The sequence below is a fragment of the Sparus aurata genome, chromosome 2 (genome assembly GCF_900880675.1).
Source record: "Sparus aurata chromosome 2, fSpaAur1.1, whole genome shotgun sequence".
NCBI lineage: Eukaryota > Metazoa > Chordata > Actinopteri > Spariformes > Sparidae > Sparus > Sparus aurata.
Genome location: NC_044188.1, coordinates 30,008,081 through 30,035,318, shown reverse-complemented (window position 1 = coordinate 30,035,318; position 27,238 = coordinate 30,008,081). Strand labels below are relative to the sequence as shown.

At 44.7% G+C, this 27,238-nt stretch overlaps 2 protein-coding genes across 2 annotated transcripts in view; both read left to right on the top strand.

Annotated features, from left to right (window-relative positions):
- Window positions 1–27,238, top strand: part of lrrc75a (leucine rich repeat containing 75A) — a 141,425-nt gene that overhangs the window by 97,671 nt on the left and 16,516 nt on the right. The window lies entirely within an intron of this gene.
- On the top strand, window positions 23,472–25,502 carry LOC115570533 (zinc finger BED domain-containing protein DAYSLEEPER-like). Its single transcript, XM_030399129.1, has 2 exons — window positions 23,472–23,961; window positions 24,308–25,502. Exons 1-2 carry the CDS (start codon window positions 23,674–23,676, stop codon window positions 24,599–24,601), a joined length of 582 nt encoding a protein of 193 aa, XP_030254989.1. The 5' UTR covers window positions 23,472–23,673; the 3' UTR covers window positions 24,602–25,502.

Sequence of the window (27,238 nt, the reverse complement as noted above, 5' to 3'; positions counted from 1 at the left end):
ACAGTGTATTGGACAGAGAAGTGGTGCCTGATCAGGCCCAGATGAGTCTGGCAGCTATGCATCTGGACCTGACTATAACGCTGAGATCACTCTGATCAATTCTGTTAAGGGAGGAGCATACTTTATAAATAATGTAAATCAACTGGGAGGCAATTTGTCATTGTCTATTCAAGAAGACCAATTGAAATGGTGAATCATTGAAACAAAGCAAGATTAACAAGGCTTACTGTTCATTGTTCTGCTGCTAAACAACAGCTCCTTTCAGTGTGCTCAACAAGTCCACTGAGTGGTCAGAAGTGACGCAGCTGCACAGCTGAATGTGTGCAGCAGCCAGCAGACCCGGGCCCTTCTCTGCTTTACAAGCTAAGTGTGGGCTCCCTGCAGAGAAAACTTTGAAGGCTGAGAAGTAGGTGGAGAAAAGAAACACTGAACAGGTCTTGAGGACACACCAGAATTATCTCGAATATCAACATTAGATAATCAGAGCTGATGGCTAAGTAACAACCAGATACTTCATCACGTTATATGTTATATGTATAACTTGGATCTCAGTAGTTTTTGCCAACCCAGTCACCAGAATAAATGTTGGCTAAGTATATTTCTACCACAGATACCACAGATAAGTCAAAACAGAAAGTTTCTCAGGGCTCTATCTTATGCTAGTTGCAAAGAGGTGCACAGTACAGTCTAAGTGTCTTAGATAGATAGATAGATAGATAGATAGATAGATAGATAGATAGATAGATAGATAGATAGATAGATACTTTATTTATCCCGAGGGAAATTCAAGTGTCCAGTAGCATACAAGATACAAAACATACACTAGACATACATTAAACTAGAATTAAAAACCCTAACCTTAAGAATATAATTAAAAATAGAATACATGATAAAATATAAAGTGTATATATATATATATATATATATATATATATATATATATATATATATATATATAAAATACATAAAATGAACAGTAGCTACAGTAAACAGTGCAAAACGGTAGACAGTGCAAATGAAAGTGAAACAGTGCAAATGGATGTGCAAATATAGGTAGAATTGTCCATTGTCTGTTATATATTGTCCTCCCTGCCTTTACTGAGAGCTGTTGTACATTCAGATGGCCAGGGGGACGAAAGAGTTTTTGAGTCTGTTGGTGGAGCTGGACTGGGACAGCAGTCTGCCACTGAACACACTCCTCTGCCTGGTGAAGGTCTTGTGCAGAGGGTGGTGGGTGTTGTCCAGTATGGACAGCAGTTTGTCCAGGGTCCTTCTTTCTGCCACTGTCACCAGAGAGTCCAGCTCTGTGCCCACTTCTGAGCCAGCTCTCCTCACCAGTCTGTCCAGTCGGCCGGTGTCTCTCTTCTTGCTGCTTCCTCCCCAGCAAACCACAGCATAAAAGAGGACGCTGGCCACCACAGACTGGTAAAACTTCTGCAGCAGTTTTTTGCAGATGTTGAAGGACCCCAGCCTTCTCAGGAAGTACAGACGGCTCTGCCCTTTCCTGTGTAAAGTGTCCATATTTGCTGTCTAGTCCAGTTTGTCGTCCAGCTGCAGCCCCAGATATTTGTAGGTCCTGACTAATTCCACATTGACCCCCTCGATGGACACGGGTTGGAGATGTGGTTTCTTCCTTCTGAAGTCCACCACCATCTCCTTGGTCTTGGAGGTGTTCAGCTGCAGATGGTTGGACCTGCACCACCTCTCGAAGTCCCCGACCAGGCTCCTGTACTCCCCCTCCCGTCCATCCTTGATACAGCCAACTATCGCAGTGTCGTCTGAGTATTTCTGCATGTGGCAGAGCCCGGAGTTGTACTGGAAGTCAGATGTGTACACGGTGAAGAGGACGGGAGAGAGCACGGTCCCCTGTGGTGCTCCGGTGCTGCTGACCACAGTGTCTGACGTGCAGCCCTTCAGTCTGACGTACTGTGGTCTCTCTGTGAGGTAGTCCGTAATCCATGTCACCAGGAGTGGGTCCACTCTCATCTTTGTCAGCTTGTCTCTCAGCAGGAGCTGCCGGATGGTGTTGAAGGCGCTGGAGAAATAAAAAAACGCGCCACTCTCCTTGATGGACCCTGTGGAGCAGATAGAGGATGGCATCCTCCACGCCCACCTTCTCCTGGAATCCAAACTGCAGTGGATCTTATGCGTGGTGGACCTGGGGTCTGAGGACATGGAGCAGCAGCCGTTCAAAGGTCTTCATAATGTGTGATGTCAATGCTACTGGTCTGAAGTCACTCGGCTCCCTGGGGTGTTTTATCTTAGGAACCGGGATGAGACATGAAGTCTTCCAGAGCACTGGGACCCTCCCCAGCTGCAGGCTCAGCTTTCCTTGGATGAAGCCTCCTCAGCTCTCTGCTCACCTGATCCTTGGTGATGGTGATGGGGAGGGGGGTTGAACTGTCCATGGGTGTGGAGGGTTGGGGTGGTCTGCAGTCTGAGTTGGTGGGATTGGGGGAGGTGATGGGCTTGGTGGGGGTGTGAAGTGGGCCATCGCTGGTTGTGGGAACTGGAATATCAAATCTGTTAAAAAACAGGTTTAGCTGGTTTGCTCTTCCAGCATCCCCCTCTCCTGTGATGTTGCCATTCTTCCTGCAGCCTGTTATGGTTTTCATGCCATCCCAGACCTCCCTCATGTTATTATGCTGCAGCTTCTGTTCTACCTTCCTTCTGTAGTCCTCCTTCGCCTCTCTCGAGTGGACCTTGAGTTCCCCCTGTATGCGCTTCAGTTCATCTCTGTCACCATCCCTGAATGCCCTCCTCTTCCTGTTCAGGATGTCCTTGACATTACTGGTGATCCAGGGCTTGTTGTTGGGGAAGCAGATGGGAGACCACAACATCCATACAGAAGTTCAGGTAGTCAGTAGTGCAGTGTGTGACTCCCTCAATGTCCTCACCATGTGCTTCCTGCAGGACGCTCCAGTCAGTACATTCAAAGCAGTCCCTCAGAGCCTCCACTGCCTCAGGAGACCATTTCCTGAAGGAGCGTTTGGTCGTGGACTGTCTCTGGATCTGTGGTTTGTACTGTGGCGTGAGCAGGACCAGGTTATGGTCAGAATTTCCCAGTGGGGGCAGAGGAGTGGCAGTGTAGGCTTCCCTTACGTTGGCGTACAGGAGGTCTAATGTCCTGTTCTTCCTGGTGGGGCAGCTTACAAACTGGTGAAAGTCTGGCAGTGTGGAGTCCAGTGTCACATGGTTGTAATCCCCAGAGATGGCGATGAATGCGTCTGGATGTTGTGTTTGTAGTCTCGCGATGGTGGAGTGTATGACGTCACACGCAGTATCTACGTGCGCACGCGGAGGGACGTAAACAACAACAGCAAACTCTCTAGGCATGTAGTACGGCCTGAGACCTACCGCCAGCAACTCAATGTCTCCGTTGCACACAATCTCCTTCACCGTAACATGCCCCTGGTTGCACCATCTGTTGTTGATAAATAGTGCGAGTCCCCCTCCTTTGCTTTTGCTGCTGCGTCCACAGTCCCGGTCCGCTCTCACTGTAGTGAATCCAGGTAGATCCACATTAGGGTCTGGGATGTTCTGGGTTAGCCAGGTTTCAGAGAGGCAAAGTAAACTGCACTCCCTGAACGTCCTGTCCGTCCTCACAAGGGCAGCCAACTCGTCCGTCTTGTTGGTCAGACAGTTCACATTTCCCATCAATATCGACGTAACCGAGGGCTTGTACTTCCACCGCTTAGCCATTAGCCTAGCCTTCACCTTCGCTCCAGCTCTGCCGCCCTGGTGCCTCCTCCTCAGCTCCTCAGATATGTGGTGGAAAATGCCGGCACGTCCCATTATTTGTAGTGAAAGCAGCTTCTCCCTTGAATAAGCAAGATGTCCACCGCTATGTTGTCCGTAAAAAGTAGTTGTATCCATAGGATATATAAAGTTATACACGGCTAGTGTAATCTACTGTGTTAAAAGTTTTTAAAAAAACACACTTAAAGTTTTAAAAACAACATGACATGTACGGAGCTACTGGATAGGCGTCCGGCTCGCGCCGGCGCCAGAAACAAAACTTTGCTATATTCAGACTGACAGTTGTGGTTTTCACCCCCAGCGCACTCATTGTGTAAAAAGCAAATGTACCTGTGCCCACCTGTGCGCCCCTGGGTGTGTTGGGCTTTAAGTGAGGTCAGGAGTTTTAAATAATTAGTTACGTTTATCAGCTCTTCCTCCTGTACAAATGCTAATGTAGATAAACATACTGTTTATGCTGCTGGAGGATCACTTCAGGTAATGTCATTAATATTGTCCTCATTAAAGAAGTATTTCACTTTCTCATCCCACCGTTATTGATCAGGATGATCTATCCTGCCTGATCCACGGACTGAGATCCACACACACACACAGAGGGACGTGTAGCAGCACTCCTCCTTCTCCTCCTTAGTTAAATATCAGTTTATTTTCTCATATGCAGTCAAACAGAGTTGGTGATGGGACAGATGATTGTGAAATGGCCAGGCAGAGAGTCCAGCAGCCGAGGATCACATCCTGTTCCCTCAGTGAAGATGAGTGCCACTGGTCCTGGCGCATCACTCTTAAAGGGAATGGGAGACGACACTCGGATTGGTTTGATTTTGTATCTGCCCAAAACAATCCGGCCTTTAATTCCGTAATTTCTTGATGCTACGTTGCCATATCACACATATGCATAATTTATGCTTATATTCACGATAGACGCTAAGCTAGAAGCTGAAAACACAACAGTGCGAACTGAAGATAAGGTGAGCAGTGCTGGCTTGGGTGTGTGTGTGTGTGATGACCAATCAGAGCAGGCTGGGTATTCAGGGGAGGGGCCTGTTGAAGAAAATCATTCAAGTCCTGTTGAGCAGTTTGCTGTGGTGATTTGTTTATTCAAAGAATACCGGTAAGCTGGTGAACCGACAGGCACAGAGCGGGTCTGAGCCGGTGAGTCGACCCAGAGCAAATGAAACAGTTGCATTTTATACATTCAGAACAAAGAATTGCAGATTCAATCAACAGGTAAACAAAAGGGGATGCAAAAGGGAGGGGTCTGCTCTTTGGAGGGAGTGAACAGCGGGGGGTGGGGGGAGGTATGGGGGAACGCATTTAACATAGTGATCAAACCAGGTCCAGACGTCTCTTGATCAACTGGTGTTACGCAAATGTATATCCGCAGGGTGCAGGACGCAGACAGAAATCACCATTTAGGTCTGGTAGTCAAAGGGCTCTTTCCAGACGTCACTTCAAAATGTGTATTTTCTTCCTCAGGCCTTAAAGAGACAGGAGCTAAAACAGTGCGTTTCAGACAGAGGGGAAATACAGTGGAGAATATGAGAAAACTGATGTGTTTCCCAGCAAAAAAACACAATATTAAAAAAATATGTTCATTTCCACTTCTGCCCATCCACCCCACACTCTTGTGAATAAAGGTGGAGAGAGTGGACTACAGGCCCCCACTGACTTCAAGGAGAAGCCAAAAAGCTTCTCCAGACAAAATGTTGAGCGAGTAAACAACTGGCTGTCTGTAGACCGTTGGGCCCCGGACCTGAATCTGTCTGACTGCCTGTCTGTCTGTATGTCTGCCCCCCCTCCCCCCTCCCTTGCATCTGTGAGTTATTTACCAAATGGCACCATTTTCAGGACGTTGGAAGAGAAATAATGAAGTCTTGTTGCGGATTTGCTTGACCACTGCGTTGTTTGCTATGGAAACTGCCTGCTCACACACACATACACACACACACACGAACAAATGATCATTCTCTACCTACCTATGTTTTGTGCTTGCTGTCTCTGCACCTGCCAGCCTGTCGGTGCAACTGCCACCTGCTGACTGGATGTCTGTGGCCGCTGCACCGACAGATTTATTGGCTGCCGCCCTGAGCTCCGACAGCCAGCAGAGAGAGAGAGACAGAAGATGAGTGTGACTCTGGATGTCTGCGCTTCTCCTCGTCTAACCAGCAGGCATTAACAGGCGGGGAGAATATCAGCCCTAATATATATTTAGATTTTAGTGCCTACGTGGGAGGGAAGGACGTGAGGAACTAAACAGAACAAGTATTGACAACTGTTCTGATATAAGGCCATTATTGGAAATGCAGAGCTGCTGGTTTTTAATCATTCCCCTGCCTTTAGGAAGACATTAATTTGCCAGCTTGTCTCCTTTCACACTCAATTGGTGCTGCTGTTGTTTTCAAATCTGTCACAAGCATTCACCTGCATTAATCAGCTCCTGGAGAGAGCTCTGACTGAAGAGGAAGCTTGGGTAGACTGGTCTCTGGTCTTTGGTTGATGAGGCAGTAGGAATGGGTATCACCAGGTACCTCACGATACGATACTATCACGATATTTCGCCCACGATAACGATATCACGATACAGCGATTCTGCGATAATCGATATATTGCAAGGAATTTCATCCACGATACATCACGATATCTGTGTCACTGAAGAAATTCAGAATTTATTGACTGCACTGAATCCATTTAACAGGAATTACAAAACATTGTCAATCAATTTCACATGAATGACAGCCAAGTAAACAAAGAGTATATTGCACAGTGTCTCTTCTTAACACACACACTGACTACAACTATCATTAAATATCTATATGTGTGGGTTTCAGAGCTACTTAAACCATTTTTTTTTATTTATTTGGTTGTATACCTATGTTTGAATAAAGATAAAGCTGTCCTCCGAAAAGGGGTGGTGGTGGTGGGCCAAAAAAAAAAAAAAAAATTGTATTTATTTATTTTTTTTTACATTTTTAAATATCGATATTTGGCACCAGTGTATCGATAACGTACCTCAAGACGAAATATCGCGATATATCGTAGTATCGATATTTTGGCACACCCCTATGAGGCAGTAGAAGCTTTATAAAAAACCTTGTATCCAAACCAAACACACTTAAATCTGCTATTGCCAACTGTTCATTGCACTTGAACACACTGCAAAGACTTCAGCTGACAGCCAGCTAGCTCGTACAATCTGTGCTGAGGTGCTGACCTTCATCCCAACCAGGGCCGTGTGCAGGATTTTAGAAAAACCGAGGTCCAAAATTAAAATCATGAGCGTCATTTATCAGATGATAAAATCGGTCATCTTACCTTTTTTTGCCATTGTATGTCGCCTTAAAAGCAATTTACTTGGTGTCATTATTTTCAGCACAACCGTACATGTGTGACTGTACAGTTATTTTTTTTATTTGACATACTGTATTAACACAATGGACCTAAAATAAAAAAAATAAAAACCATAAAAATCCGAGCAGAAAAAGTTAGATTTTTTTACTGGAAAACCACAAATATGTTTAACAAAATCATTTTTATTACTTTATGTTGCAACATAATTGTTGTTTGCTAAATATGTGCATAAATTTAAAGATTTACAAAGTAATATGTAACTATTTACATTAAATGCAGGCAATGCTTATTCAGAAGTCTCCTCATTGTTTTGACTCAATAAACAAGCAATGTTCGCGAAAAAGCGTGCATGTCGCGAAAAAGCGTGGCGGACATTATTTACCCTAAGTCCGGTTTTGGACGTGCCGGTGCGTCTGGTCCGCCGCCTCGGGAGGTGGGCCGTGTGGGTGGGCTAGCGGCCAGCTACACACGAACATCCACAGATTCCGTTTCCATTTTGTTGTCCGCGCGTCTCCGGATCTCCTCAGACCCGAACAGACCCGGTCCAGACTCTTTTAGTCTCATTAATCCACAACAGTCAGTTTAGATGCACAGAACAGAATGGGACCGAACCGCCGGCAAAATCCTGGTCCAGCTCGCGCCGCTGCAGATAAAAATCCGCTTGTTTCTTAAGGTGGGGGGTGGTGGTGGGCTCTGCAGTGATTGGCTCTGGTGCGCACGTGGCTACGGTATGCAGTGTTTGGCTCTGGTGCTCACGTGACTGTGGTGGCTCCGGTGGACAATGCTCGCGGAATTCGTAAAGCATTTCTGAATAATTTATTCACAGTATCATTGCAGTCCAAACAAGTGCGAAGTTGCACACCCTTGAACCAAGCAGCAGCCATGTTGAAACTCTCAAATCAGTCTGATCCTGATCCGCAGAGATATTTGAGGCACAGATACATACACACACAGACAGACAGACAAAGATTCCTTGCTTTTATGTATATATGTATATATCACTATCTGTCTCTGTAATATCCTATATGTTTCTGTTTCCTGGCAAGGCTTAGACCCTTACAATGTCACTATCCAGTGTTGCACTGCAAATATTTAGATGTCAACTTTTCCATTTGACTTGTGCAGCACAGCAGGCCGGACCACAGCTCTGGCTTCCTTTTTGTTTCTCTCAATCGTCCCTTTTGTCTTCATCTTGCGCCTTCATTTTTTCCCGTGCTCGCGTCCCTCTTCATGTCTATAATTTCACAGTTGATTGTGTCCTGTGGTGTCGACATGCTGCTCAGTGTGAGTCCGTATATCTTTCTTACTTGGTATCTGCAGAGCAAGTAGACATGTTGTTTATGAAAGAGATGGTTTTTTATTTTATCATTAATATTCATCCTCCGTTTTTGTCTTCACAGTGCTTTCAATTTCTCCCATTTTCCTCACTTGAATTCACTGCGACAACACATGACGTCCGTTTTGACTCTGAGCCTTGAGTGTCAAAATCAGAACGTCAATGTCCGTTTTGAAATATTAATGCAGAAAATAATGCGATGAGTACGATAATGAAGTTTTAAAAACGTATCTGAGCACTTAAAGCTCTTTGATTCCTTTTCTTCCTCTCCTTTTTCTCATTTTAATCCAAACCTTTTCTCACTTCTCTATGACTCACCCAATGCATCATCCTCCCTGACCGTCATCCTAGCTCAAAAATTGTACACTTCTCTCTTCTCTTACTGAACAGCATCTTTAGGCTGAGGCTGTTGCTGGTTTTTACAATAGCTCATACATAAGCGGAAATCCCGGGGGGGACAGGGGGGACATGTTCCCCCCTCCAGTAAAGCTGTCCCCCCCTAGAATAATTTGGGCCACAATTAATAATTTTCGAACAATGCAGTAGCATTTATTGAAAGCACAATGTAAGCGGTGCTCATTATAATGGCGCAATAATGTGCTATTTACATCTGTTAAGATTTAGTCGTCGTCCCCCTCCCATTCCTAGAAATGGTTGAGTCCACCCCACACTCTTTCCAACGGGCGGAGCTAGCAGCTGCAGCAGCGTGTGGACGGAGCCTGCTGCTCACACCGTGCTTCACGGGGTAAGAGGTGTGTATACCACACAGACATAGTTACATAAGTTACAACAACACACATCCCATTTACAAAATTGCCAGGTCCAGGCTTTCTGAATCCGTGTACCCTTCGTTCTTTGGTTTTTCCGTTTCAGAACCAAATTAAAATAACAGAAAAACAACTTTGTTTTTCTGTTATTTTGTTTTAAAACCAGAACGGAAAAACGGAAAAACAGAATAACACAAAATCACACATTTTGTAGCTGTTATTCTGTTTTAAAACAAAAACAGAATAACGTGAAAATTAAGTTTTTTGATTTTTACTGTTTTGTTATAGTGATATTTGGAAAATTCGGATTTAAGAGCGGCAGCCGCTCCTAAAGAGACGTGACGGTAGACTTCATGATGATGAGATCGGGGTGTTTCGGGGTTATTTATCAAAATATACACCTGCACCCGGCGTTTAAAGGGACCCTGCGGTTTATTGAAACCCGGCTATTATTTGGTAATAAATGGTATTTACACCCCGCTCTGTACACCGGAGCGGCGGCGGCGGCCATGCGCATCCGCGATTCATTTGCACTGACTGCAGGCTGGACTGCTGCGCGAGGCTACTGAGAGACTGACCGCCTGTGAGTGCTTTTGGACGGGGGAGGGACTCACGGCAGCACCCGCTGCTCGTTGAGCACAGTAACTGCAGAGTGATACGTGCTTTCAAGTCAGAGTCTCCAAACACCACAAAAGTCTCCAATAACACCAGTAAAAGTCGCTATTTGTCGGTAGTCGCTTTTGGCAAAAAAGTCGCCAGAAGGATGATTTGTTTGTGTGTTATAATAGTCCAACCACTTGCATTTCGACATGGGGGGAATTTTCGTGATTTTATTTTTTATTTTTTAGTCTTTTTTCCGAAAAAATTTTTTTTCCCTCCCATCCTGTAGCCTACTCGCGCCCCCCCGGGAGAGTGTCCGCCCCACCGGTTGAGAACCACTGCATTAGTCCATTATTAGATTCCTTCTGATGCTGACTATCACATAAAAAGGTGTTTTAGAGGCTCAGACAGACCTATTGTGTTCATTGGCAGCTCATTATGAGAGAGATCACGTCCACCTTCGGTGCGTGACGCACATTTCCTAATATGGACTTCACTCCTGGAGAGGGTGACCCCTAATTTCCACTGGATCCGCTCCGTGTGTGTAGGTTACAACAGGTTGTGGAATTTGGTTAAAATTCCGCGTAGTCAAGCCAGCCGCTCCAACATTTTAAGTGCACCCTTATTACAGACTTTATGGCCATAAAGTAAGGGCACACTTAAATTGTTGGAGCTGCTCCGTCTCTCCTTCTTTCTCTCCTGAGACGGGGGCGGACCGGACGAGTTATCGTTCCGGAGCAGAATGTCAATCAATATTTTATCAGTATATGCCTATAGGCTACATACACACATAGCCTACCCTGTTTATAGAAGTAATCACAGCCGTTTCCAGATCGGCGTCTGAAACATAGGCTACTTCTGCAGCGAAGGTTGTGCTCCATGAAAAATAAAAAATCGGAAAAAAGATTATTAAAAAAAAATTAAATAAAATCACTAAAATTCCCCCCATGTCGAAATGCAAGTGGTTGGGACTATTATAACCCACAAACAAATCATCCTTCTGGCGACTTTTTTTTGTCAAAAGCGACTACAAAAAAATCTAGCGACTTTTACTGGTGTTATTGGAGACTTTTTTGGTGTTTGGAGACTCTGACGTGGAAGCACGTATCACTCTGCAGGTACTGTGCTCGACGAGCAGCGGGTGCTGCCGTGAGTCCCTCCCCCGTCCAAAAGCACTCACAGGCGGTCAGTCTCTCAGAAGCCTCGTGCAGCAGTCCAGTCAGAGCAGAGAGGAGACACACAGCACTCCGCCTCCAGGCTGTAAATGAATCGCGGATGTGCTCCGGCGTACAAAGCGGGGTGTAAATGTACCATTTATTACCAAATAATAGCCGGGTTTCAATTAACCGCAGGGTCCCTTTAAACGCCGGGTGCAGGTGTATATTTTGATAAATAACCGCAGGGGAAACACCCCGACGTCATCATCATGACGTCTACCGTCACGTCTCTTTAGGAGCGGCAGCGCAGCTTTCTGTGTGAATTACATGAATTACAATTACTGCGCTGCCGCTCCTAAATCCGAATTTTCCAAATATCACAATAACAAAATAGTAAAAATCAAAAAACTTAATTTTCACGTTATTCTGTTTTTGTTTTAAAACAGAATAACAGCTACAAAATGTGTGATTTTGTGTTATTCTGTTTTTCCGTTTTTCCGTTCTGGTTTTAAAACAAGATAACAGAAAAACAAAGTTGTTTTTCTGTTATTTTAATTTGGTTTTGAAACGGAAAAACCAAAGAACGAAGGGTACACGGATTTTTCTGTAACATTTATCCTGCATTGTTCAAAAGCCTACTCAATTACGTTAAAAGCTACAGATAGTGATAGTCTTTGAACATGCTGACAGTGCAAGAGTGCAACACTGCGAGAGAGAGAAAGAGAGAGAGAGAGAGAGAGAGAAAATAGCATAATCTGATATCTTTCATCTGGAAAAAGGCAGTTATCTGATTATGAGAAATCTGATAAACAAGCTTAGATGTTTGCCTGATAATTAGTTTATTCATTGCATGTGTACATGTTAATTTGATTTCAATCATTTGGTTTTAAGTCTAGACATGTGCAGGTGGACTCAGCCAGTGCTAAGAAAGGTCTTCTGCCTGCCTGTTGGAGAGATAGAGAGACTAAAGCGTCAAATTGCGGTAAAAGATGCTGTATAAAAGACAGGCTACAACTTTAATTCCTTGTCCCCCCCCCGGAATTATTCTCTAAAATTTTACCGTTTATTGTCCCCCCAACTATGAAATGGGATTTTCGCCCCTGAGCTCATAGCGCGCTGAAGAGAACGGGGAAACAATGAAACACCCGTTTCTAAAACTGTATGTGATTATGACGATGCTGTGTGAATGGGAGACAATGAAAGACGATTTAAAAAGGTGATTCAGGCGGATTGTGCTTATGATACATACTAACGATCTGCTCTGGCGGGGCTGGGAGAAAAGAAACAGATTATGTTTTTAATTTGTGGGTCCAGGTGGTGTAGTGAGGCACACGTCTTAATCCCACCATTTCTTTCGCATTTACAAATGTATAATATATAACATTTATAAATGTTAATTCTTCCCACACTACGAAGCACACAGTCACAGAAAGTATTGTTGTAATGTAAAGAAATTCAAATGTGACCTTTTGCGGTGTGTGTCTGTGAAGTGTAGCTCGCTGTTGTGCCGTGGCGCGACGCCGAACGGGCCATCCACTTCGAATGCATTGGCGTGAACAGACACAAGATGGACTGATGGTCTGAATTTCCATCTCCAGCTTCCTCCACATTACAACAGCAGGACTTGTTTTGGCCTCAATGTGACTCGTGTTTATTCCCAGTGAACCAGTGACCTCTTGTAGCTGTGTGAATAATTGTATTACCCGCTGAGCTCTGCTGCTGCTCGATAAGATAAAGACACTTTGTACAGGCTTACTCTTGATTGTTCTCAGTATTTCTTTTGTAGATGAAGAGACAGTAGAGTATAGATAATTCTGTCATATAATGTCATATTTCCAGTAAAAACCCTCATACAGTTAAGATGTGATAAAATACCTTTTTGCTAACATGTTCGCAGAGAGCACCACCACAGCTACAACATCCCCACTTGAACAGATTTAGTGTTTATTTGGTGTCGTGTTCATGGCTACACAATCCATCTCAGATCAGTAAAAAATGTAAAACTATTCTGGCTCGACAGAGTTGGGTGGTATTATTGTATCTCAGGGTATTATAAAACACCAACCGGGTCCCTTTAATTCCCCTCATGAAAAAATTCTGCTGTGCAATATGTACATGTATAGGCTTTAATAAATACTTCAGAGTATGTCCAGCAGTACCACCACTGTTTGTGTGCTTGAAAATTCTTTGAAAGTGATGACAGTAGCAATATCCTTTTTTTGAAAATAATGCAATTTGCCAAATAAAGAACCTGTCAAAAAAGAACATTTAGAAGCATTTAGACTGCACGCACGTCATGTGACAGCCTCTCCACGGACGGGAGAATTTTCGTCCCTCAGGGCTTAGTGTTGGTGACCTGTAGTTTCCCCAGTGAACACACCACCCTCATTGGCTGTCGCAGTCCTTCCTGACCAACGTGATGCTGCTCTGGGGATGAAGGAGAGCAAACAGGCTGCATGTCTGAAGGGTGTGGCATTGTTCACTGGCCGACTTTGACCTCCGAGCCCTCCAGCCAATGCCTCCACTCATGTGTCAACACTACGGCCAGCAACTCCCTATTTCCCACGTCATAGTTTTGTTCCATTGTTGAGTAGTGTCAGGAGAAATAAGCACAGGGATGCTCATTGAGGGGATACTCTGAGAGTTGGCATTGCTTGGGAGAGGACGGCTCTCACGCCTGAGTCAGAGGCGTCCACCTGCAACACAAACTGTGGGGAGGGATCAGGATGCGTGAGCACAAGTGCACAGCTGAATAATTCCTTGAGCTTGTGAAAAGCAGTCTCAGCCTCTGATGTCCAAGAGTAGATAGAACAGGTGGAGGTCAGACAGGTAAGGGGGGCTGCTACCGTTCTTTAGTCTCAGATGAACCATCTGTAAAAACTGGCGGAGCCCAGGAAGTGCTGTAGTGTAAATAATGTAGAGTAATACAACTGTTCAATTTCTATGGCTCCTTTCATAGACGAAATGCAGCTCAAAACTGTATCATTTATATCATCCACATTACATGCATTGAGTGCTTCACATAAAATTACTCTAAAATTAACATAAACAGAATGGTCCGTGCCTGTTTGCCGGATCTGAGCCACAAGCAGGCTCGGATCTGGTGATTTTGAGCGGCCCTCACTCCAACAGTATGTGAGCTGGATGAATTGTCCAGGACAGTTTTGCATCTAGGTCAAGCTGGCTAATAGCGTAGACTGCAATACGGCATCTGATTCTTCTTCGTCATTTGAGTCAGAGTTAGTATTGAAAATACTGCTTACGTCAGGATCAACACATGATGAAGAAAACAAAGTCCGAACAAGAAGCAGAAGAGCTGCTGATTATTTTGCAGATCAGCTCTAAAACTAACCGAGAAAAAAGATTGATGTATTTTGTGTCATTATTTTCATTAGCCACATTTTTATTCTAACTCACAGGAATGGGTAAACAAACATACACAAATCTTTAAACGTGCTCCCAGTGTCTTCTGTCATCCAAAAAAGCTCAACTAATAAATGCTTCAAACGAGTCACCTGGATTTCTGCAGGGTTTGTGGTTCAGCTTCTTGGGAAAGTACGCCAGCAGGAAATAGTCATGTGGGTCACCTGGTAGAGAGGGACAATAAGGCTTGATCCCGTTTCATCAGAAGATGATGCAGCAGCTAGTAGGGCTGCAACGATTTGTCGACGTTGTCGACAAAAATCAATAATCGCAATTGTCGCCAGACGTGTTTTTCCAACGGAGTGAGGCATCTCACTCCATTACAATCTCTGCCGAGAGTTGCACATGCGCAATAGCGTCTCTGCCGAGCAGTAACGTATACAGAAATGGTGGCGTCCTACACAGCAGCTACGCGTACCAAAACTTCTAAAGTTTGGGAGCAATTTAGCCTGGATGTGGCAAATAAAAAGATTACTTGCAAGGTTTGCAAAGCATCACCTCGGTGATGCACGAACATTTAAAGTCCGTGTAAAGCAAATTCAGCCATTTTCTTCTAAACACATTAAAAAGGTCATAAATGTATTTCCTTAAAACATGTAAAAGCCATTCTACCATTTAGAATTTAATTTTGGAGCTAGGCTCACAAACTGTGTTTCACGATTTCTGTGTTCAGGATTTAATGGGCGGGTCAGAAATCATGGCCACATTATGATTTGCATAAACCCAGCCCTCCTGCGGAAGCTGTATAAATACATTCAGCGCATTAGCTTCGGAGGTTTTTCCGCTTGCTCTCCAGTCTTGGATAGCATCTCTTAGAATAGTTTGCAGCTAGCTAACCAGTCAACCAGTCAGCTAAACAGTCATGTCTCCTCCACATCGCTAGTGCATCTTTCCTGGATGCCACAGTGTGCAGGGTAACGGCACTGTTAGCTTATTTAAGTTTCCTAAGGAGGACAACTTAAGGAAACAGTGGATTGATTGTCAAAAGGAGCTACTGTATACAGTTAAAAATCAATCATTGTTGTTCAAATTTACAGTCAAACACAAACCTACACAGTTTCAGGCTATCATAACCGGGGATCTTCTGTCAGCATGGGAGCATGGGAAGGAGAGGCCCACCCTTTATTTTGAGGATGAACAACTTTCTCCTTCCTGTTCTTGGTCATAAGGGAAACGCCAAGGGCGAGACAGCTGACAGATTGGGTTGCTTTCATTTTTGATGTCCTTTTGCCAGAAGTATGACATGATTGTTTTGTTTACATACATTTATTAATATTATTATTATAAGCACTGTGCTTCATATTGTACACACTGGTTTTTCATATCACACCTCACACTTGATAGATAGATAGATAAATGATAGATGAAAGAACCTTGAAATGGAACAATACAGATGTGTAATATTAAAACCTTCCACATTTTTCAATGCTTGTGGGATGCTTGACAAACTCAAAATTGTTCAGAGCATTCAGACCCGTGTTGTAGAATATTCCTTTTTTTTACTTTTGTCAAATCTTACATAGCTTAGTGCACTCTAAGAGTGTCATAAGGATGTGATATCAAACTAGACATAACATAGTTAAAGGCTACATTCAGTTGTGACTGTTTTTTAATTTAACAAATGTCAATAATCCTGTCCAGGTGACAGTCTACACACCCTGGTTGAAAAGTACACCTTGACAGTGCCAGAGGCTGTGGCCAGGTTCAGAAGGGGCCCACAATATGAACTATGGTAAGATTAATATATAAAGAATTGATAATAGACATATTTCAATGTGTAATGAAATAGACCCATTCTCATCTACAATAAAGTATATTGCAACATCTACTTGAAACCTTTCATTTAATGTTTGTTCTTTTTTTGACAGTGAATTAGAAATGATGCAAGCTGACTTGATGAAACATTTATCAGAGGAGGCAACAGAGAAGCTACAAGCCTATAAAGATAGAATGCGAAGAGCCCTCTCCTCTGAGGCATTTCTTAGCCAGCTATAAGGTGTAATATCTTCACAGATTTACTTTTTTTTTTCTTTTGACCCCCTTATTCACAGTATCATTGCAGTCCAAACAAATGCGACGTTGCACACCCTTGAACCACGCAGCAGCCGTGTTGAAACTCTCAAATCAGTCTGATCCTGATCCGCAGAGATATTTGAGGCACAGATACATACACACACAGACAGACAGACAAAGATTCCTTGCTTTTATAGAGAGATTCATTTAATTCACATCTTCTCTTAAAAGCCCTTTATGTCTCTGTTTCCTGGCAAGGCTTAGACCCTTACAATGTCACTATCCAGTGTTGCACTGCAAATATCTAGATGTCAACTTTTCCATTTGACTTGTGCAGCACAGCAGGCCGGACCACAGCTCTGGCTTTCTTTTTGTTTCTCTCAATCATCCCTTTTGTCTTCATCTTGCGGCTTCATTTTTTCCCGTGCTCGCGTCCCTCTTCATGTCTATAATTTCACAGTTGATTGTGTCCTGTGGTGTCGACATGCTGCTCAGTGTGAGCAGGAAACTCCAAGGAAATGTGTCACAGCCCTACTGGGGCCTCTAACCATTCTCTTCTGTTTAACTCAAAACTGTAGTAAATGGTGCATTTGTTGGGGACTGTTTTCTGTGGTGCAGTAATACACATTTGGTGCACAAGTGAATATTTACAGCAGTATGTGTGTGTGTGTTAGACTAGAGCAGTGCACACATACAAACTGTAGAGTATGTATCAAATGTGAGCATGTGTGCATACATATGTATAAACTTATCTTTTATACAGGATATTGTAATCGTTTTGTAATTGTAATTGTAATGTATATGCAGTTGGTATGTTTCATTTCATAGTTCCATCAGCATCATTTGGCTCCATAAAACTTGAGACAAAATGCTGAAAGGCATTACAGTGTGCATCACTGCCTGAGTTGGATGTAAAGAAAAAAAGAGCTAATCCTTGCCTTTGAACAGCCATGTTATTAACTGCTTTATAAGCAACCGTTCATCAGGTACAGGTACATGACATTTAACTGTTGATGCACTAAGGTCAAATCACACAACACTTAACAAGTATTTCCTAACAGGAGAAGCATTTATATTTACACAAGTCTAGGCACTACCATGCTGGCAAGCAGATGTTTGTCAGCAGACCATGTTCTCTCTGTCATGGCAGTCAAAGAACTAATAAAAAGCTGATTTATAAATCAGGCAAAAATAGAAATCACGGGTGCCTTCGCACGGACCCACGGCATCCCACCGGAGATAGCGAGACCGCCGGGTACCCCATGGATTGTTATCGGGTCTAGCAAGCACTGGAGGCGGCGCAGGGAGAGGAGACAGAAACGAGGATGCCAGGCAGGACTATTAAATCAGCTTAGGAACCAACCACACAGACCTCCGCTACCATCAATCTTCCTCACAAACGCAAGATCCCTTGCGAACAAGATAGATGAGCTTGCAGTCACAGATCGCCTACAACCGCCACATCCGTGACTGTTGTCTTTTGATTGTTAGCGAATCCTGGCTGCGCCCACATATCCCCAGTGCTACTGTGGAGCTTGCAGGACGCACCTTTCACCGCTGCGACCAGACCGAAGCCTCCGGTAAGAGCATGTGAGGGGGACTCTGTGTTTATGTGCTTGAGGACTGGTGCTCGGACAGCAGAGTGATAGACACCCACTGCTCACCGGACTTAGAGGCCATGTCTGTTCAGTGCCGACCCTTCTACCTGCCACGGGAGCTAACGGTTGCCATAGTAACCGTTGTTTACATCCCTCCCCATGCTAACGTTAACACAGCACTCGGCCAGCTTGAGCTCATGGTATGTAAACAACAGAGGGCTCATCCGGATGGCGTGCACATCATTGCTGGGGACTTTAACAAAGCATGCCTCAAGACTGGCCTCTATCATCGTCCCCATCCCCAAAAAACCTGCCATAGACAGCCTGAATGATTACAGACCTATCGCTCTGAAGTCTGTAATCATGAAGTGCTTGGAGCGATCAGTTTCCCAGCACATCAGAGACTGTCTCTACAGCACTGAGCCACCTGGAGAACAAGAAGAGCTATGCGAGGATGCTTCTTCGTGGACTACAGCTCAGCATTTAACACCATAATTCCAGACATTCTCATCACCAAACTGCTGGAACTACAGATCCCCCTCCCCACCTGCAATCGGATTAGAAACTTCCTGTCAAGTCGCCCACAGTCTGTGAGACTCGGCCCCCACCACTCCACTGCACTCACACTCAGCATTGGTTCCCCTCAAGGCTGCGTTCTGAGCCCTCTTCTGTACGCCCTGTACACCTACGACTGCTCTCCAACTCACCCAACCAACCGCATTATTAAATATGCGGATGACACCACAGTGGTTGGACTCATCCGAGGCGAGGACGAGACAGCGTACAGGGCCGAGGTGGAGGAACTGTCGCTATGGTGCTCAGACAACAACCTGACCCTGAATGTCCAAAAGACAAAAGAACTCATCATGGACCTCAGGAAGAACAGACATGACCACACCCCCCCTCCTCATAAATGGAGAACAGGTGGAGACTGTCACCACCTTCAGGTTTCTGGGCACCCACATCTCCGCAGACCACTCCTGGACCTACAACATCAGGGCCCTGGTTAAAAAGGCTCAGCAGCGACTACATTTCTTGCATATCCTCAGGAAAAACAAACTGGACACAAAGCTGCTGCTGGTCTTCTATCACTCCTCTGTGGAGAGCTTACTGACGTACTGTCTGGGTGTGTGGAACGCAGGCTCAACAGCCGAGGACAAGAAGGCGGTGCAGAGGGTCATAAACACTGCCCAAAAGATCATCGGCTGCCCTCTGACCAGCCTGGAACACATCGCCACATCCTGCTGTCTCAGGAGAACCAAGGCCATCACAGGAGACCCCTCACACCCTGCCTACCCCCTGTTTGATCTGTTGCCCTCTGGGAGACGCTACAGGTCAAGAAAGTCCCACACCAGCAGGCTGACAGACAGCTTCTTCCCCTGGGCCATACAAACTACAAATACGAACAGATACACTCACAAACCGGCAGCGTTTGGATGTGATGCACGGTATAGGGGTCCAGGTCGGGGCCAAGACAATCGGCGTCGGGGGGCAAGGCCACATCCTTCAGCTGTGCCACGTTATGTGCCACGTTATGTGGCACAGCACACGCTCTCACAATAGTGCAGACCTATTCGGGCTTGTAGGATATATCCATAAGTCGAAACATCACATACAGGAACATCAAGACAGTGAACACTCTGGTCCTGACCAACATCCTGGAAACCCACCTGGCCTCTGATCCCCTCGACTCCTCACTGGATGGACTGGTGGCCCACTATAATGCTTCTGTCTCCTGGGGTCTTGACTCTCTTGCCCCTCTTAAAACCCGGACTGTGTCTTTTACCCATTCTGCCCCCTGGTTCTCCATTGAGCTCCGCACCCTTAAGACTACTGGTCGCCGCCTGGAGAGATCTGGCCTCACCGTCCACCATGAAGCCTACAAAGACCACGTTGGGTCTTATAAAGAAGCTCTCTCCAAGGCTAAAACAAACTACTACACCACTCTCATTGGAGACCAGCAAAATAACTCCAGAATGTTATTCTCCACCATTAACCAGCTCCTTAGCCCTCTCGATGTCCCCCAGCTTTCTGGTGCCCCTGACCTCTGTTTCAAGTTCCTGGACTTCTTCCGGGAAAAGGTGGCTGCCATTCACCAGCAACTCCTGGCATCTGCCACCACCCTACCACATACACCTCTGACACAGATAGCTGATCCTCCCACTGTTTGCCTGCCCCAGTGCTCTCTCTCCTCCTTCTCTCCTGTGGACTCTATTTCTGTAGCTCAGTTGGTCTCCCAGGCAAAAGCCTCCACCTGCTCTCTGGACCCCATGCCAACAACTCTGGTGAAGTCTTCACTGCCTGCCCTATGCCTCCTCATAATGGAAATTATCCCTACTCATTATCCCAACTCATCCCTACAATCTGGCATTGTGCCGTCAACCTTCAAAACAGCTTCAGTTACCCCCATCCTTAAGAAGCCAGGTCTGGACCCAGATGACTTACATAACTACCGGCCAATCTCCAACCTTCCTTTCCTAAGCAAAATCCTCGAAAGAGCAGTTGCCGCCCAACTCCAGCAGCACATGTCCAACCATGAGCTCTATGAACCCCTTCACTCTGGCTTCAGGGCATGCCATAGCACAGAAACTGCCCTCATCAAGATCACCAACGACCTCCTCATCGCTGCAGATTCTGGCCACATCTGCAGCCTTCGACACAATCTCCCACACCATCCTCCTCACCCGCCTATCTGACTACCTTGGTCTCACGGGTACAGCACTCTCCTGGTTCCAGTCCTATTTAACAAACAGGAAACAGTTTGTCACCATTGGAGACTCCAGTTCCACCCCAGCTCCAGTCAACCAGGGCGTGCCTCAAGGCTCTGTGCTTGGACACCTCCTCTTCACTATCTACATGCTTCTCCTTGGTCAGATAATTTGCAAACATGGTCTCAACTTCCAACTTCTTATGCTGATGATATTCAGTTATATCTCTGCACCAAACCATCCACCCAGCTACCCCCACAGTCACTCGTCAACTGCCTACATGATTTAAAACTCTGGATGACATCAAATCTACTCAAATTAAACACCAATAAAACAGAGCTCATGGTTGTGGCCTCCAAGGCGCTGCTCCAGAAGTTTGGAGATCTTCTCCTGGACGTGGATGGCTGCACTATCTCCCCATCCACGGTAGTCCGCAACCGGGGTGTCATCCTTGATTCCACACTATCTTTCCAATCACACATAAAATCCATTACAAAATCAGCTTTTTACCATCTCAAAAACATCTCCAGACTCCGGCCCTCTCTCTCTGAACCTGTGGCTGAGACCCTCATCCATGCCTTCATCACCTCCCGCCTGGACTACTGCAATGGAGTCCTGTCCGGGCTCCCTTCCAAAACCCTGGATAGACTCCAGTATGTGCAGAACTCTGCTGCCAGGGTCCTCACCCACACCAAGCCCTGGCAACACATCACCCCCACTCTCATCTGCCTTCACTGGCTCCCAGTTAAATCACACATCACCTACAAAATTCTCCTCCTGACCTATAAATCTCTCCATTCCCTCGCCCCCCAATATCTGTCTGACCTCCTCCACCCCTACACCCAGTCCGGACGCTGCGCTCATCAGGCACACACCAGCTCTCCATCCCTCACACCAAACTACAAACCTTTGGTGACAGAGCCTTCTGTTTGACAGCCCCCACTCTCTGGAACACTCTCCCAGCTGAAATCCGCAAACAGACTTCTCTGGAGACTTTCAAAAGAGACTTAAAAACCCATCTTTTTAATAAGGCCTATCAGCTCTAGATCCAGCCAAATCAATCAACTTTTCTATTTTTATCTTTTATGTATTTTTTGTTTATCCATTTATTCTTTGTTTTGTTTGTTTCATTTTGTTAAGTGTCCTTGGGTACCCTGAAAGGCGCTATAAAAATGTAATGTATTATTATTATTATTATTCAAACTGTAGTAGTACCTATTTAGGCTCATATCCCTTTAAGAAGCGTGCATAGTGGGCGTAACCTGTAGCAGTGACGTAACTACACGTTAAGCCCACTACAGGTTACGTAACTACACGTTACACCCACTACAGGTTACACCCCTCTCTTGCAGGCTGCAGACGGATACAGTTGGGGCCTGCGACCGTCCCGCCCACAACAGGTGCTCTCATCCCCGCCACCGGCCAGACTTTAGATTCTCTGCCGGAGCCGGAGCCCGACCCTGACCCGTACCGGACCGCGGGCCGTTTCCCGTCAATATCCTCAGGCGGGTCGGGCCGGCCCCTTGATCAAGCATTTGTGTGTGTGTGTTTTTGTAATGACTGTATTTCCAGCTACAAAAGGCGCATCTCTCTCCTCCCTCCATGTTGTTTGTGCCACTGCGTGGTTTTACATGTGAGCGAGTGTCCTTGTGCAGAAAACGTGACTTCTCACACACGTGACGTAACTCCCAGAGACGCGAGAAGAAAGCAAAAATATATATTTTTACTAAGGAAAATGACAAAAATAATAGTAACGCACAGTGATTTGAATAAATCTGATGAGTGGTTTGGAAATATTACCGCGTTAGATTACTCCTCACTAAAAAAAGTGGTCAGATTAGAGTAACGCGTTACCGGCATCACTGATTTTGTAGTGTAAGTGCAACATGGAGCTTGGGAACGTCCGTTATAACAGCCCACGTATTAAAAAAATGTTGGGTTTAAATCGGGCTCAAGCTCATAATTACAGTTAATGTGTCGGCCCGGGCCGGGCCGGCTCGGACACAACGTGCACGGGCAATTAAATGCATTTTGCTGAAGGTGCAAATCCTGAAAGTGATTTTACATCGTGCATCCTGTCATGCCCATGTAATGTTAGCAAATGTTATTGTATTTAATCATGACATGATTTGGCCTCATTCCCTGAGCGGAGTCCATCTGACAGCACAATAATAATCTACAGGTAATATTTTATGTGAGCCAATATAGCTATGACAAGGAATTATATGTAGACTGGGGTGTTACTTTTGTGTGTAATGTAAAACATGGACTGTGAGGAACGAGGCTGAGCACTATCAGTGTCTGACTCAGAGTCAGTTTCTGGCTCTGATGGTTCAAACAGGTCGGGCTGGGTCCGTCCGATGATGCTGCTAGCTTCCATTGTTACTGCAGGTTACGTCCTTGTACAGTACACAGAGGAGGCTCCCCTCCCGCGTGTGGGCGTGGTTCCAGTGCTGGGCGTGGTTCCATTTTGCTAGGCAAGATGTAAAATTTCTCCATCACCTCTTCCATCCATATCATGATGTTCGCAGCAGTATGCCTCTCCTCCAGAGGTAGAGTGGCGAGGTTCAAAGTCTTCATTTGCCAGTCTTTGGTGATGAAATGACACGAAACTCCAAGATATGCCTCTGTGGCTGACACGCCCCCAGCGTTTCACAGCAGAGAGAAGTGCTTGTTTTTCCATGATTTTGAGACCTAATTTCATATACTTGGCAATTTTTTTTATCTTTCAAATTTGGCTCAGTGGTCAATGACACATGTTTCTGTGGTATGACAAACTCATAACACAAATTTATTTCTGCTTTACACGGACTTTAAAGAGAAAGCACGTCGGACAGTTGAACGAAACGGAGTCTGACTCGCCTCGGTAAGATTCAAGTAACATTCAGGCCAATACGTTTTGTTTTTGATGTACACTGTACATTTTATAAAAGTATTTTCGCTTTAAAAGAGAGCTTTAACGTTATGACTGACTGTGCCAGACAAAAGTATTTTAAATTAAATGCATGCAGTCCGAAGAAGAGAGCCACCATGGACCCCTTTCTGCAAAAGAAGCAGACGTGCACCCCACAACAGGCGACTGCCCTCACTGAGTCAGTATTGCAGATGCTGATCTATGATATGAGGCCGCTCTCCATGGTCGATGGTACCGGGTTTCAACAGATGATAACCCAGTTCAACCCAGACTACATCCTGCCATCCCGAACCCATTTCACCCACTTCATGGAGCAGAAATACAGTACATTTCTGAAGGTAATTGTTTAAATGCACACACACACACACACACACAGTTCATATAAGCAATCACACATTTCATTTAAAAGCAATTATATATTTCATATTAGCAATCACACACACACATTTCATAATTCATATAAACAATCACACATATTTCATACAAGCAATCACAAATTTAATTTAAAAGTAATTATATATTTCATTCATATAAGCAATTATATATTTACATTTATATATATTAAAATAGCTGAAATACATAACTTCATTTTGGTAAAATTGGAGTAGCTGCAATTATTAAAAATGTAAAACTTTTTTTTTTTGCACTTTAAATATTTACAAAAATCAACTTTTGTGTTTAAAGGTAAAGGAGATCCTAAAAGAGGTCAACAGCTCCCTCACACTGACGTGTGATGTTTGGACCAGCCGTGCCACAGAGGCATATCTTGGAGTTTCGTGTCATTTCATCACCAAAGACTGGCAAATGAAGACTTTGAACCTCGCCACTCTACCTCTGGAGGAGAGGCATACTGCTGCGAACATCATGATATGGATGGAAGAGGTGATGGAGAAATTTTACATCTTGCCAAGCAAAATTAAAGCAATAGTACATGACAACGGGTCTAACATGGTGGTGGCAGCTCGACTCCTGGAATAAAAAAACACGGTTGGTCTTCAGTCCGCTGTGCTGGGCACACCCTCCAACTTATCATCAACAGTGCCCTCAAAGAGCCCAGCATCAACAAAGCTACTGGTGCTGCAAGAAACCTAGTGGAGCACTTTAGGAGCAGTGAGCTGGCAAATTCAAAACTGAAGAAGAAGCCGCAGCAAATGAACACCGCAGAGCACAAGCTGATCCAGGACGTCAGTACGCAATGGAATAGTACCTATTACATCGTAGCGAGACTCCTGGAGCAGCGCTGGCCAGTCACTGCAACTCTCTCAGACCCTGAGGTAAAACCAAGAGGCAAGCCCTACTTTGACCTGAAACCAGAGCAGTGGGTGCTACTTGAAGAGCTGGTGCAAGGGTTGGGGCCTTTTGAATGTGCTACCGTTTTCCTCAGTGGACAGGAGTATGCTACTGCTTCATGTCTTCCACAGCTGATCAAAGGGCTGCAACGGTCCATACAGCAAACCCAGTTTGAGACAAGCTCAGGAAAAGCCTTTCGAGCCATTGCAGGAAAAGGAATAAGTGAGAGATGGGAGAATCTTAACACTGTGTCTGCAGAGAGAGACAACCCACGTGTTCTTGCAGCTGCCATCGACCCAAGATTCAGAAGCTGAAGTTTATCTCACCTGAAGATGGCACAAGGGTGCAAAGTATAGTTGAAGTTCTTGCTATCAAAGAAGCAAAGGCCAAGACTGGGATACATGATGACCCTGAGCTACAGCAGAAAAGGAGGGGTCATGTCCCAGGGGGAAAGTCAGTGCTGGATAACCTGCTTCAGTCTGACACTCAGTGCGTTTATATGACACTCAAGAAAACCGAATTACTATGTTAGTCTGACTATGATGGGATCTTTAAGATGCATGTATACACCTTAATCAGACTAAAATCGGACCGGATCGGATTTCTCATAGTCGAATTAAAGCACCCAGATTATTTGATTGATAGTTGCATTACTCCTGCATGTATACATTCCAGCGGATTGGATCGGATTTTGCGTTCTGCGCAAGATTTTTCCCCGGGGCCGTGAGCCGGAATCCGAAATCACCGCAAGAAAGAGCGCCATTGTGCCCCTAGTTTGTGTAATTATCATGTACACCATATACGTAATGTACAAAGATGTAGCTTCGTCTCGCTCTTCGTAGGCCATCATTCTTGAATGCCAAGGCAGCTGGTGACGTAAAGAGGTCAGCCTGAGGTGTCTCTGTTACACTAGTTGAAATGGGTACAGCGCCACCTAGCGTACTGGGGTTTGACATGCTCCGGCCAATAATCCGATTTTCTCACCGGCATGTATACTCGGATAATTGCAGTTGTCTGATTGAGTAGCATAGTCGAACTATGGCTGTAATCTGACTAAGCTGTGCATGTAAACACACTGACTGACAGTCTGAGTGAGGAAGAGGAGGAAACCCAGGAGGACAAAAAAATTCAAATGGTGAGGAGGGAAGTTCAGATGTTCTTCACAGAGCCACCAATAGCCAAAAATGATGACCCTCTCAGCTGGTGGAGAGAAAATGAGAGGCGTTTTCCCACACTGTCAAACCTAGCAAGATCTCTTCTGTGCATTCCTGCAACATCCACCCCGGCAGAGCGAATCTTCTCAGCAACAGGAAATATCTGCCCCCAGAAGAGAGCAAGCCTCACACGAGACCATGTGGATATGCTGACTTTCCTTAGTATGAATAAACTGAACGACATAACCTGAGCCTCATGTTGATTTTAAACCTGGTCTGTCCAGCATGACAGGTTTGTGTCCAGGTTGTATCACACAGTCCATGTTTACAACTTGAATTTGGACATCTCTGAATGCTTTATTTTCAGCTGTGTATCAGTCGTTAAAACCGTTTCAGTGATTTCAGACTGTTGAGAATTGTAAAGTTCTTTTGCAACAGACTGTGCAGTTGACCACTGAATGTACTTCACAAAATGCACTTAATATTTGTTTTGTTTACTATTTTACTGCTGCTAATGTGCCTGCCCTTGGTTTACAGGAAAAAATGTTTACTTGATTTTTATTTATTATTTATTTTTTATAAAACACATTTGCCTGTCCTTAAAAAAATGGACAGAGGTTTATTTATTTATGAATTTATGTCTATACTGACCAAGCACTGTCCCTAATTGGTTTTAGATAGGACATTTTTATTCACTTTTTGTATGAACCGGCCGCAAAGTTGAATAAAAGATGCATTTTTCATTGCATTTTCAGTACCCATCTTTCTTGTGTTTATCATTTGCCAGATAATTAAAGCAACCTCATGCTAAATTTAAGAAAAATGTAATAATTATCCGATAAGTCGACTAATCGTTTCAATAGTCGGTGACTAGTTGACTATTAAAATAGTCGTTAGTTGCAGCCCTAGCAGCTAGAAAAGTGCTGTCAAGCCAGCGTCATGGGAAACGAAATGTCTGGATTTTCTTCCACCTTAACACTTGAGCAGCTGATTTCCCAAGCTCCTCGTCTGGTTTGAGTCAGACTAATCAGTGTAATCAGATGTTGTAGTGATTGCTTTAAATGTGACTTTGCATAAATACCGCTCTTGATGGCACATGATTAAAATAAAACTACTGAACAAGATGACTGCAGCAGAGTCAGTGGTCACAGAGACAGAGGATGATTCTGCA

Excerpts from the sequence above, each read along its gene's own strand:
- LOC115570533 (XM_030399129.1), top strand. The coding sequence starts at position 23,674 with ATGACTGACTGTGCCAGACAAAAGTATTTTAAATTAAATGCATGCAGT. Across the intron at positions 23,962-24,307 it reads AATACAGTACATTTCTGAAG|GTAAAGGAGATCCTAAAAGA; the intron begins GTAATTGTTTAA and ends TTGTGTTTAAAG.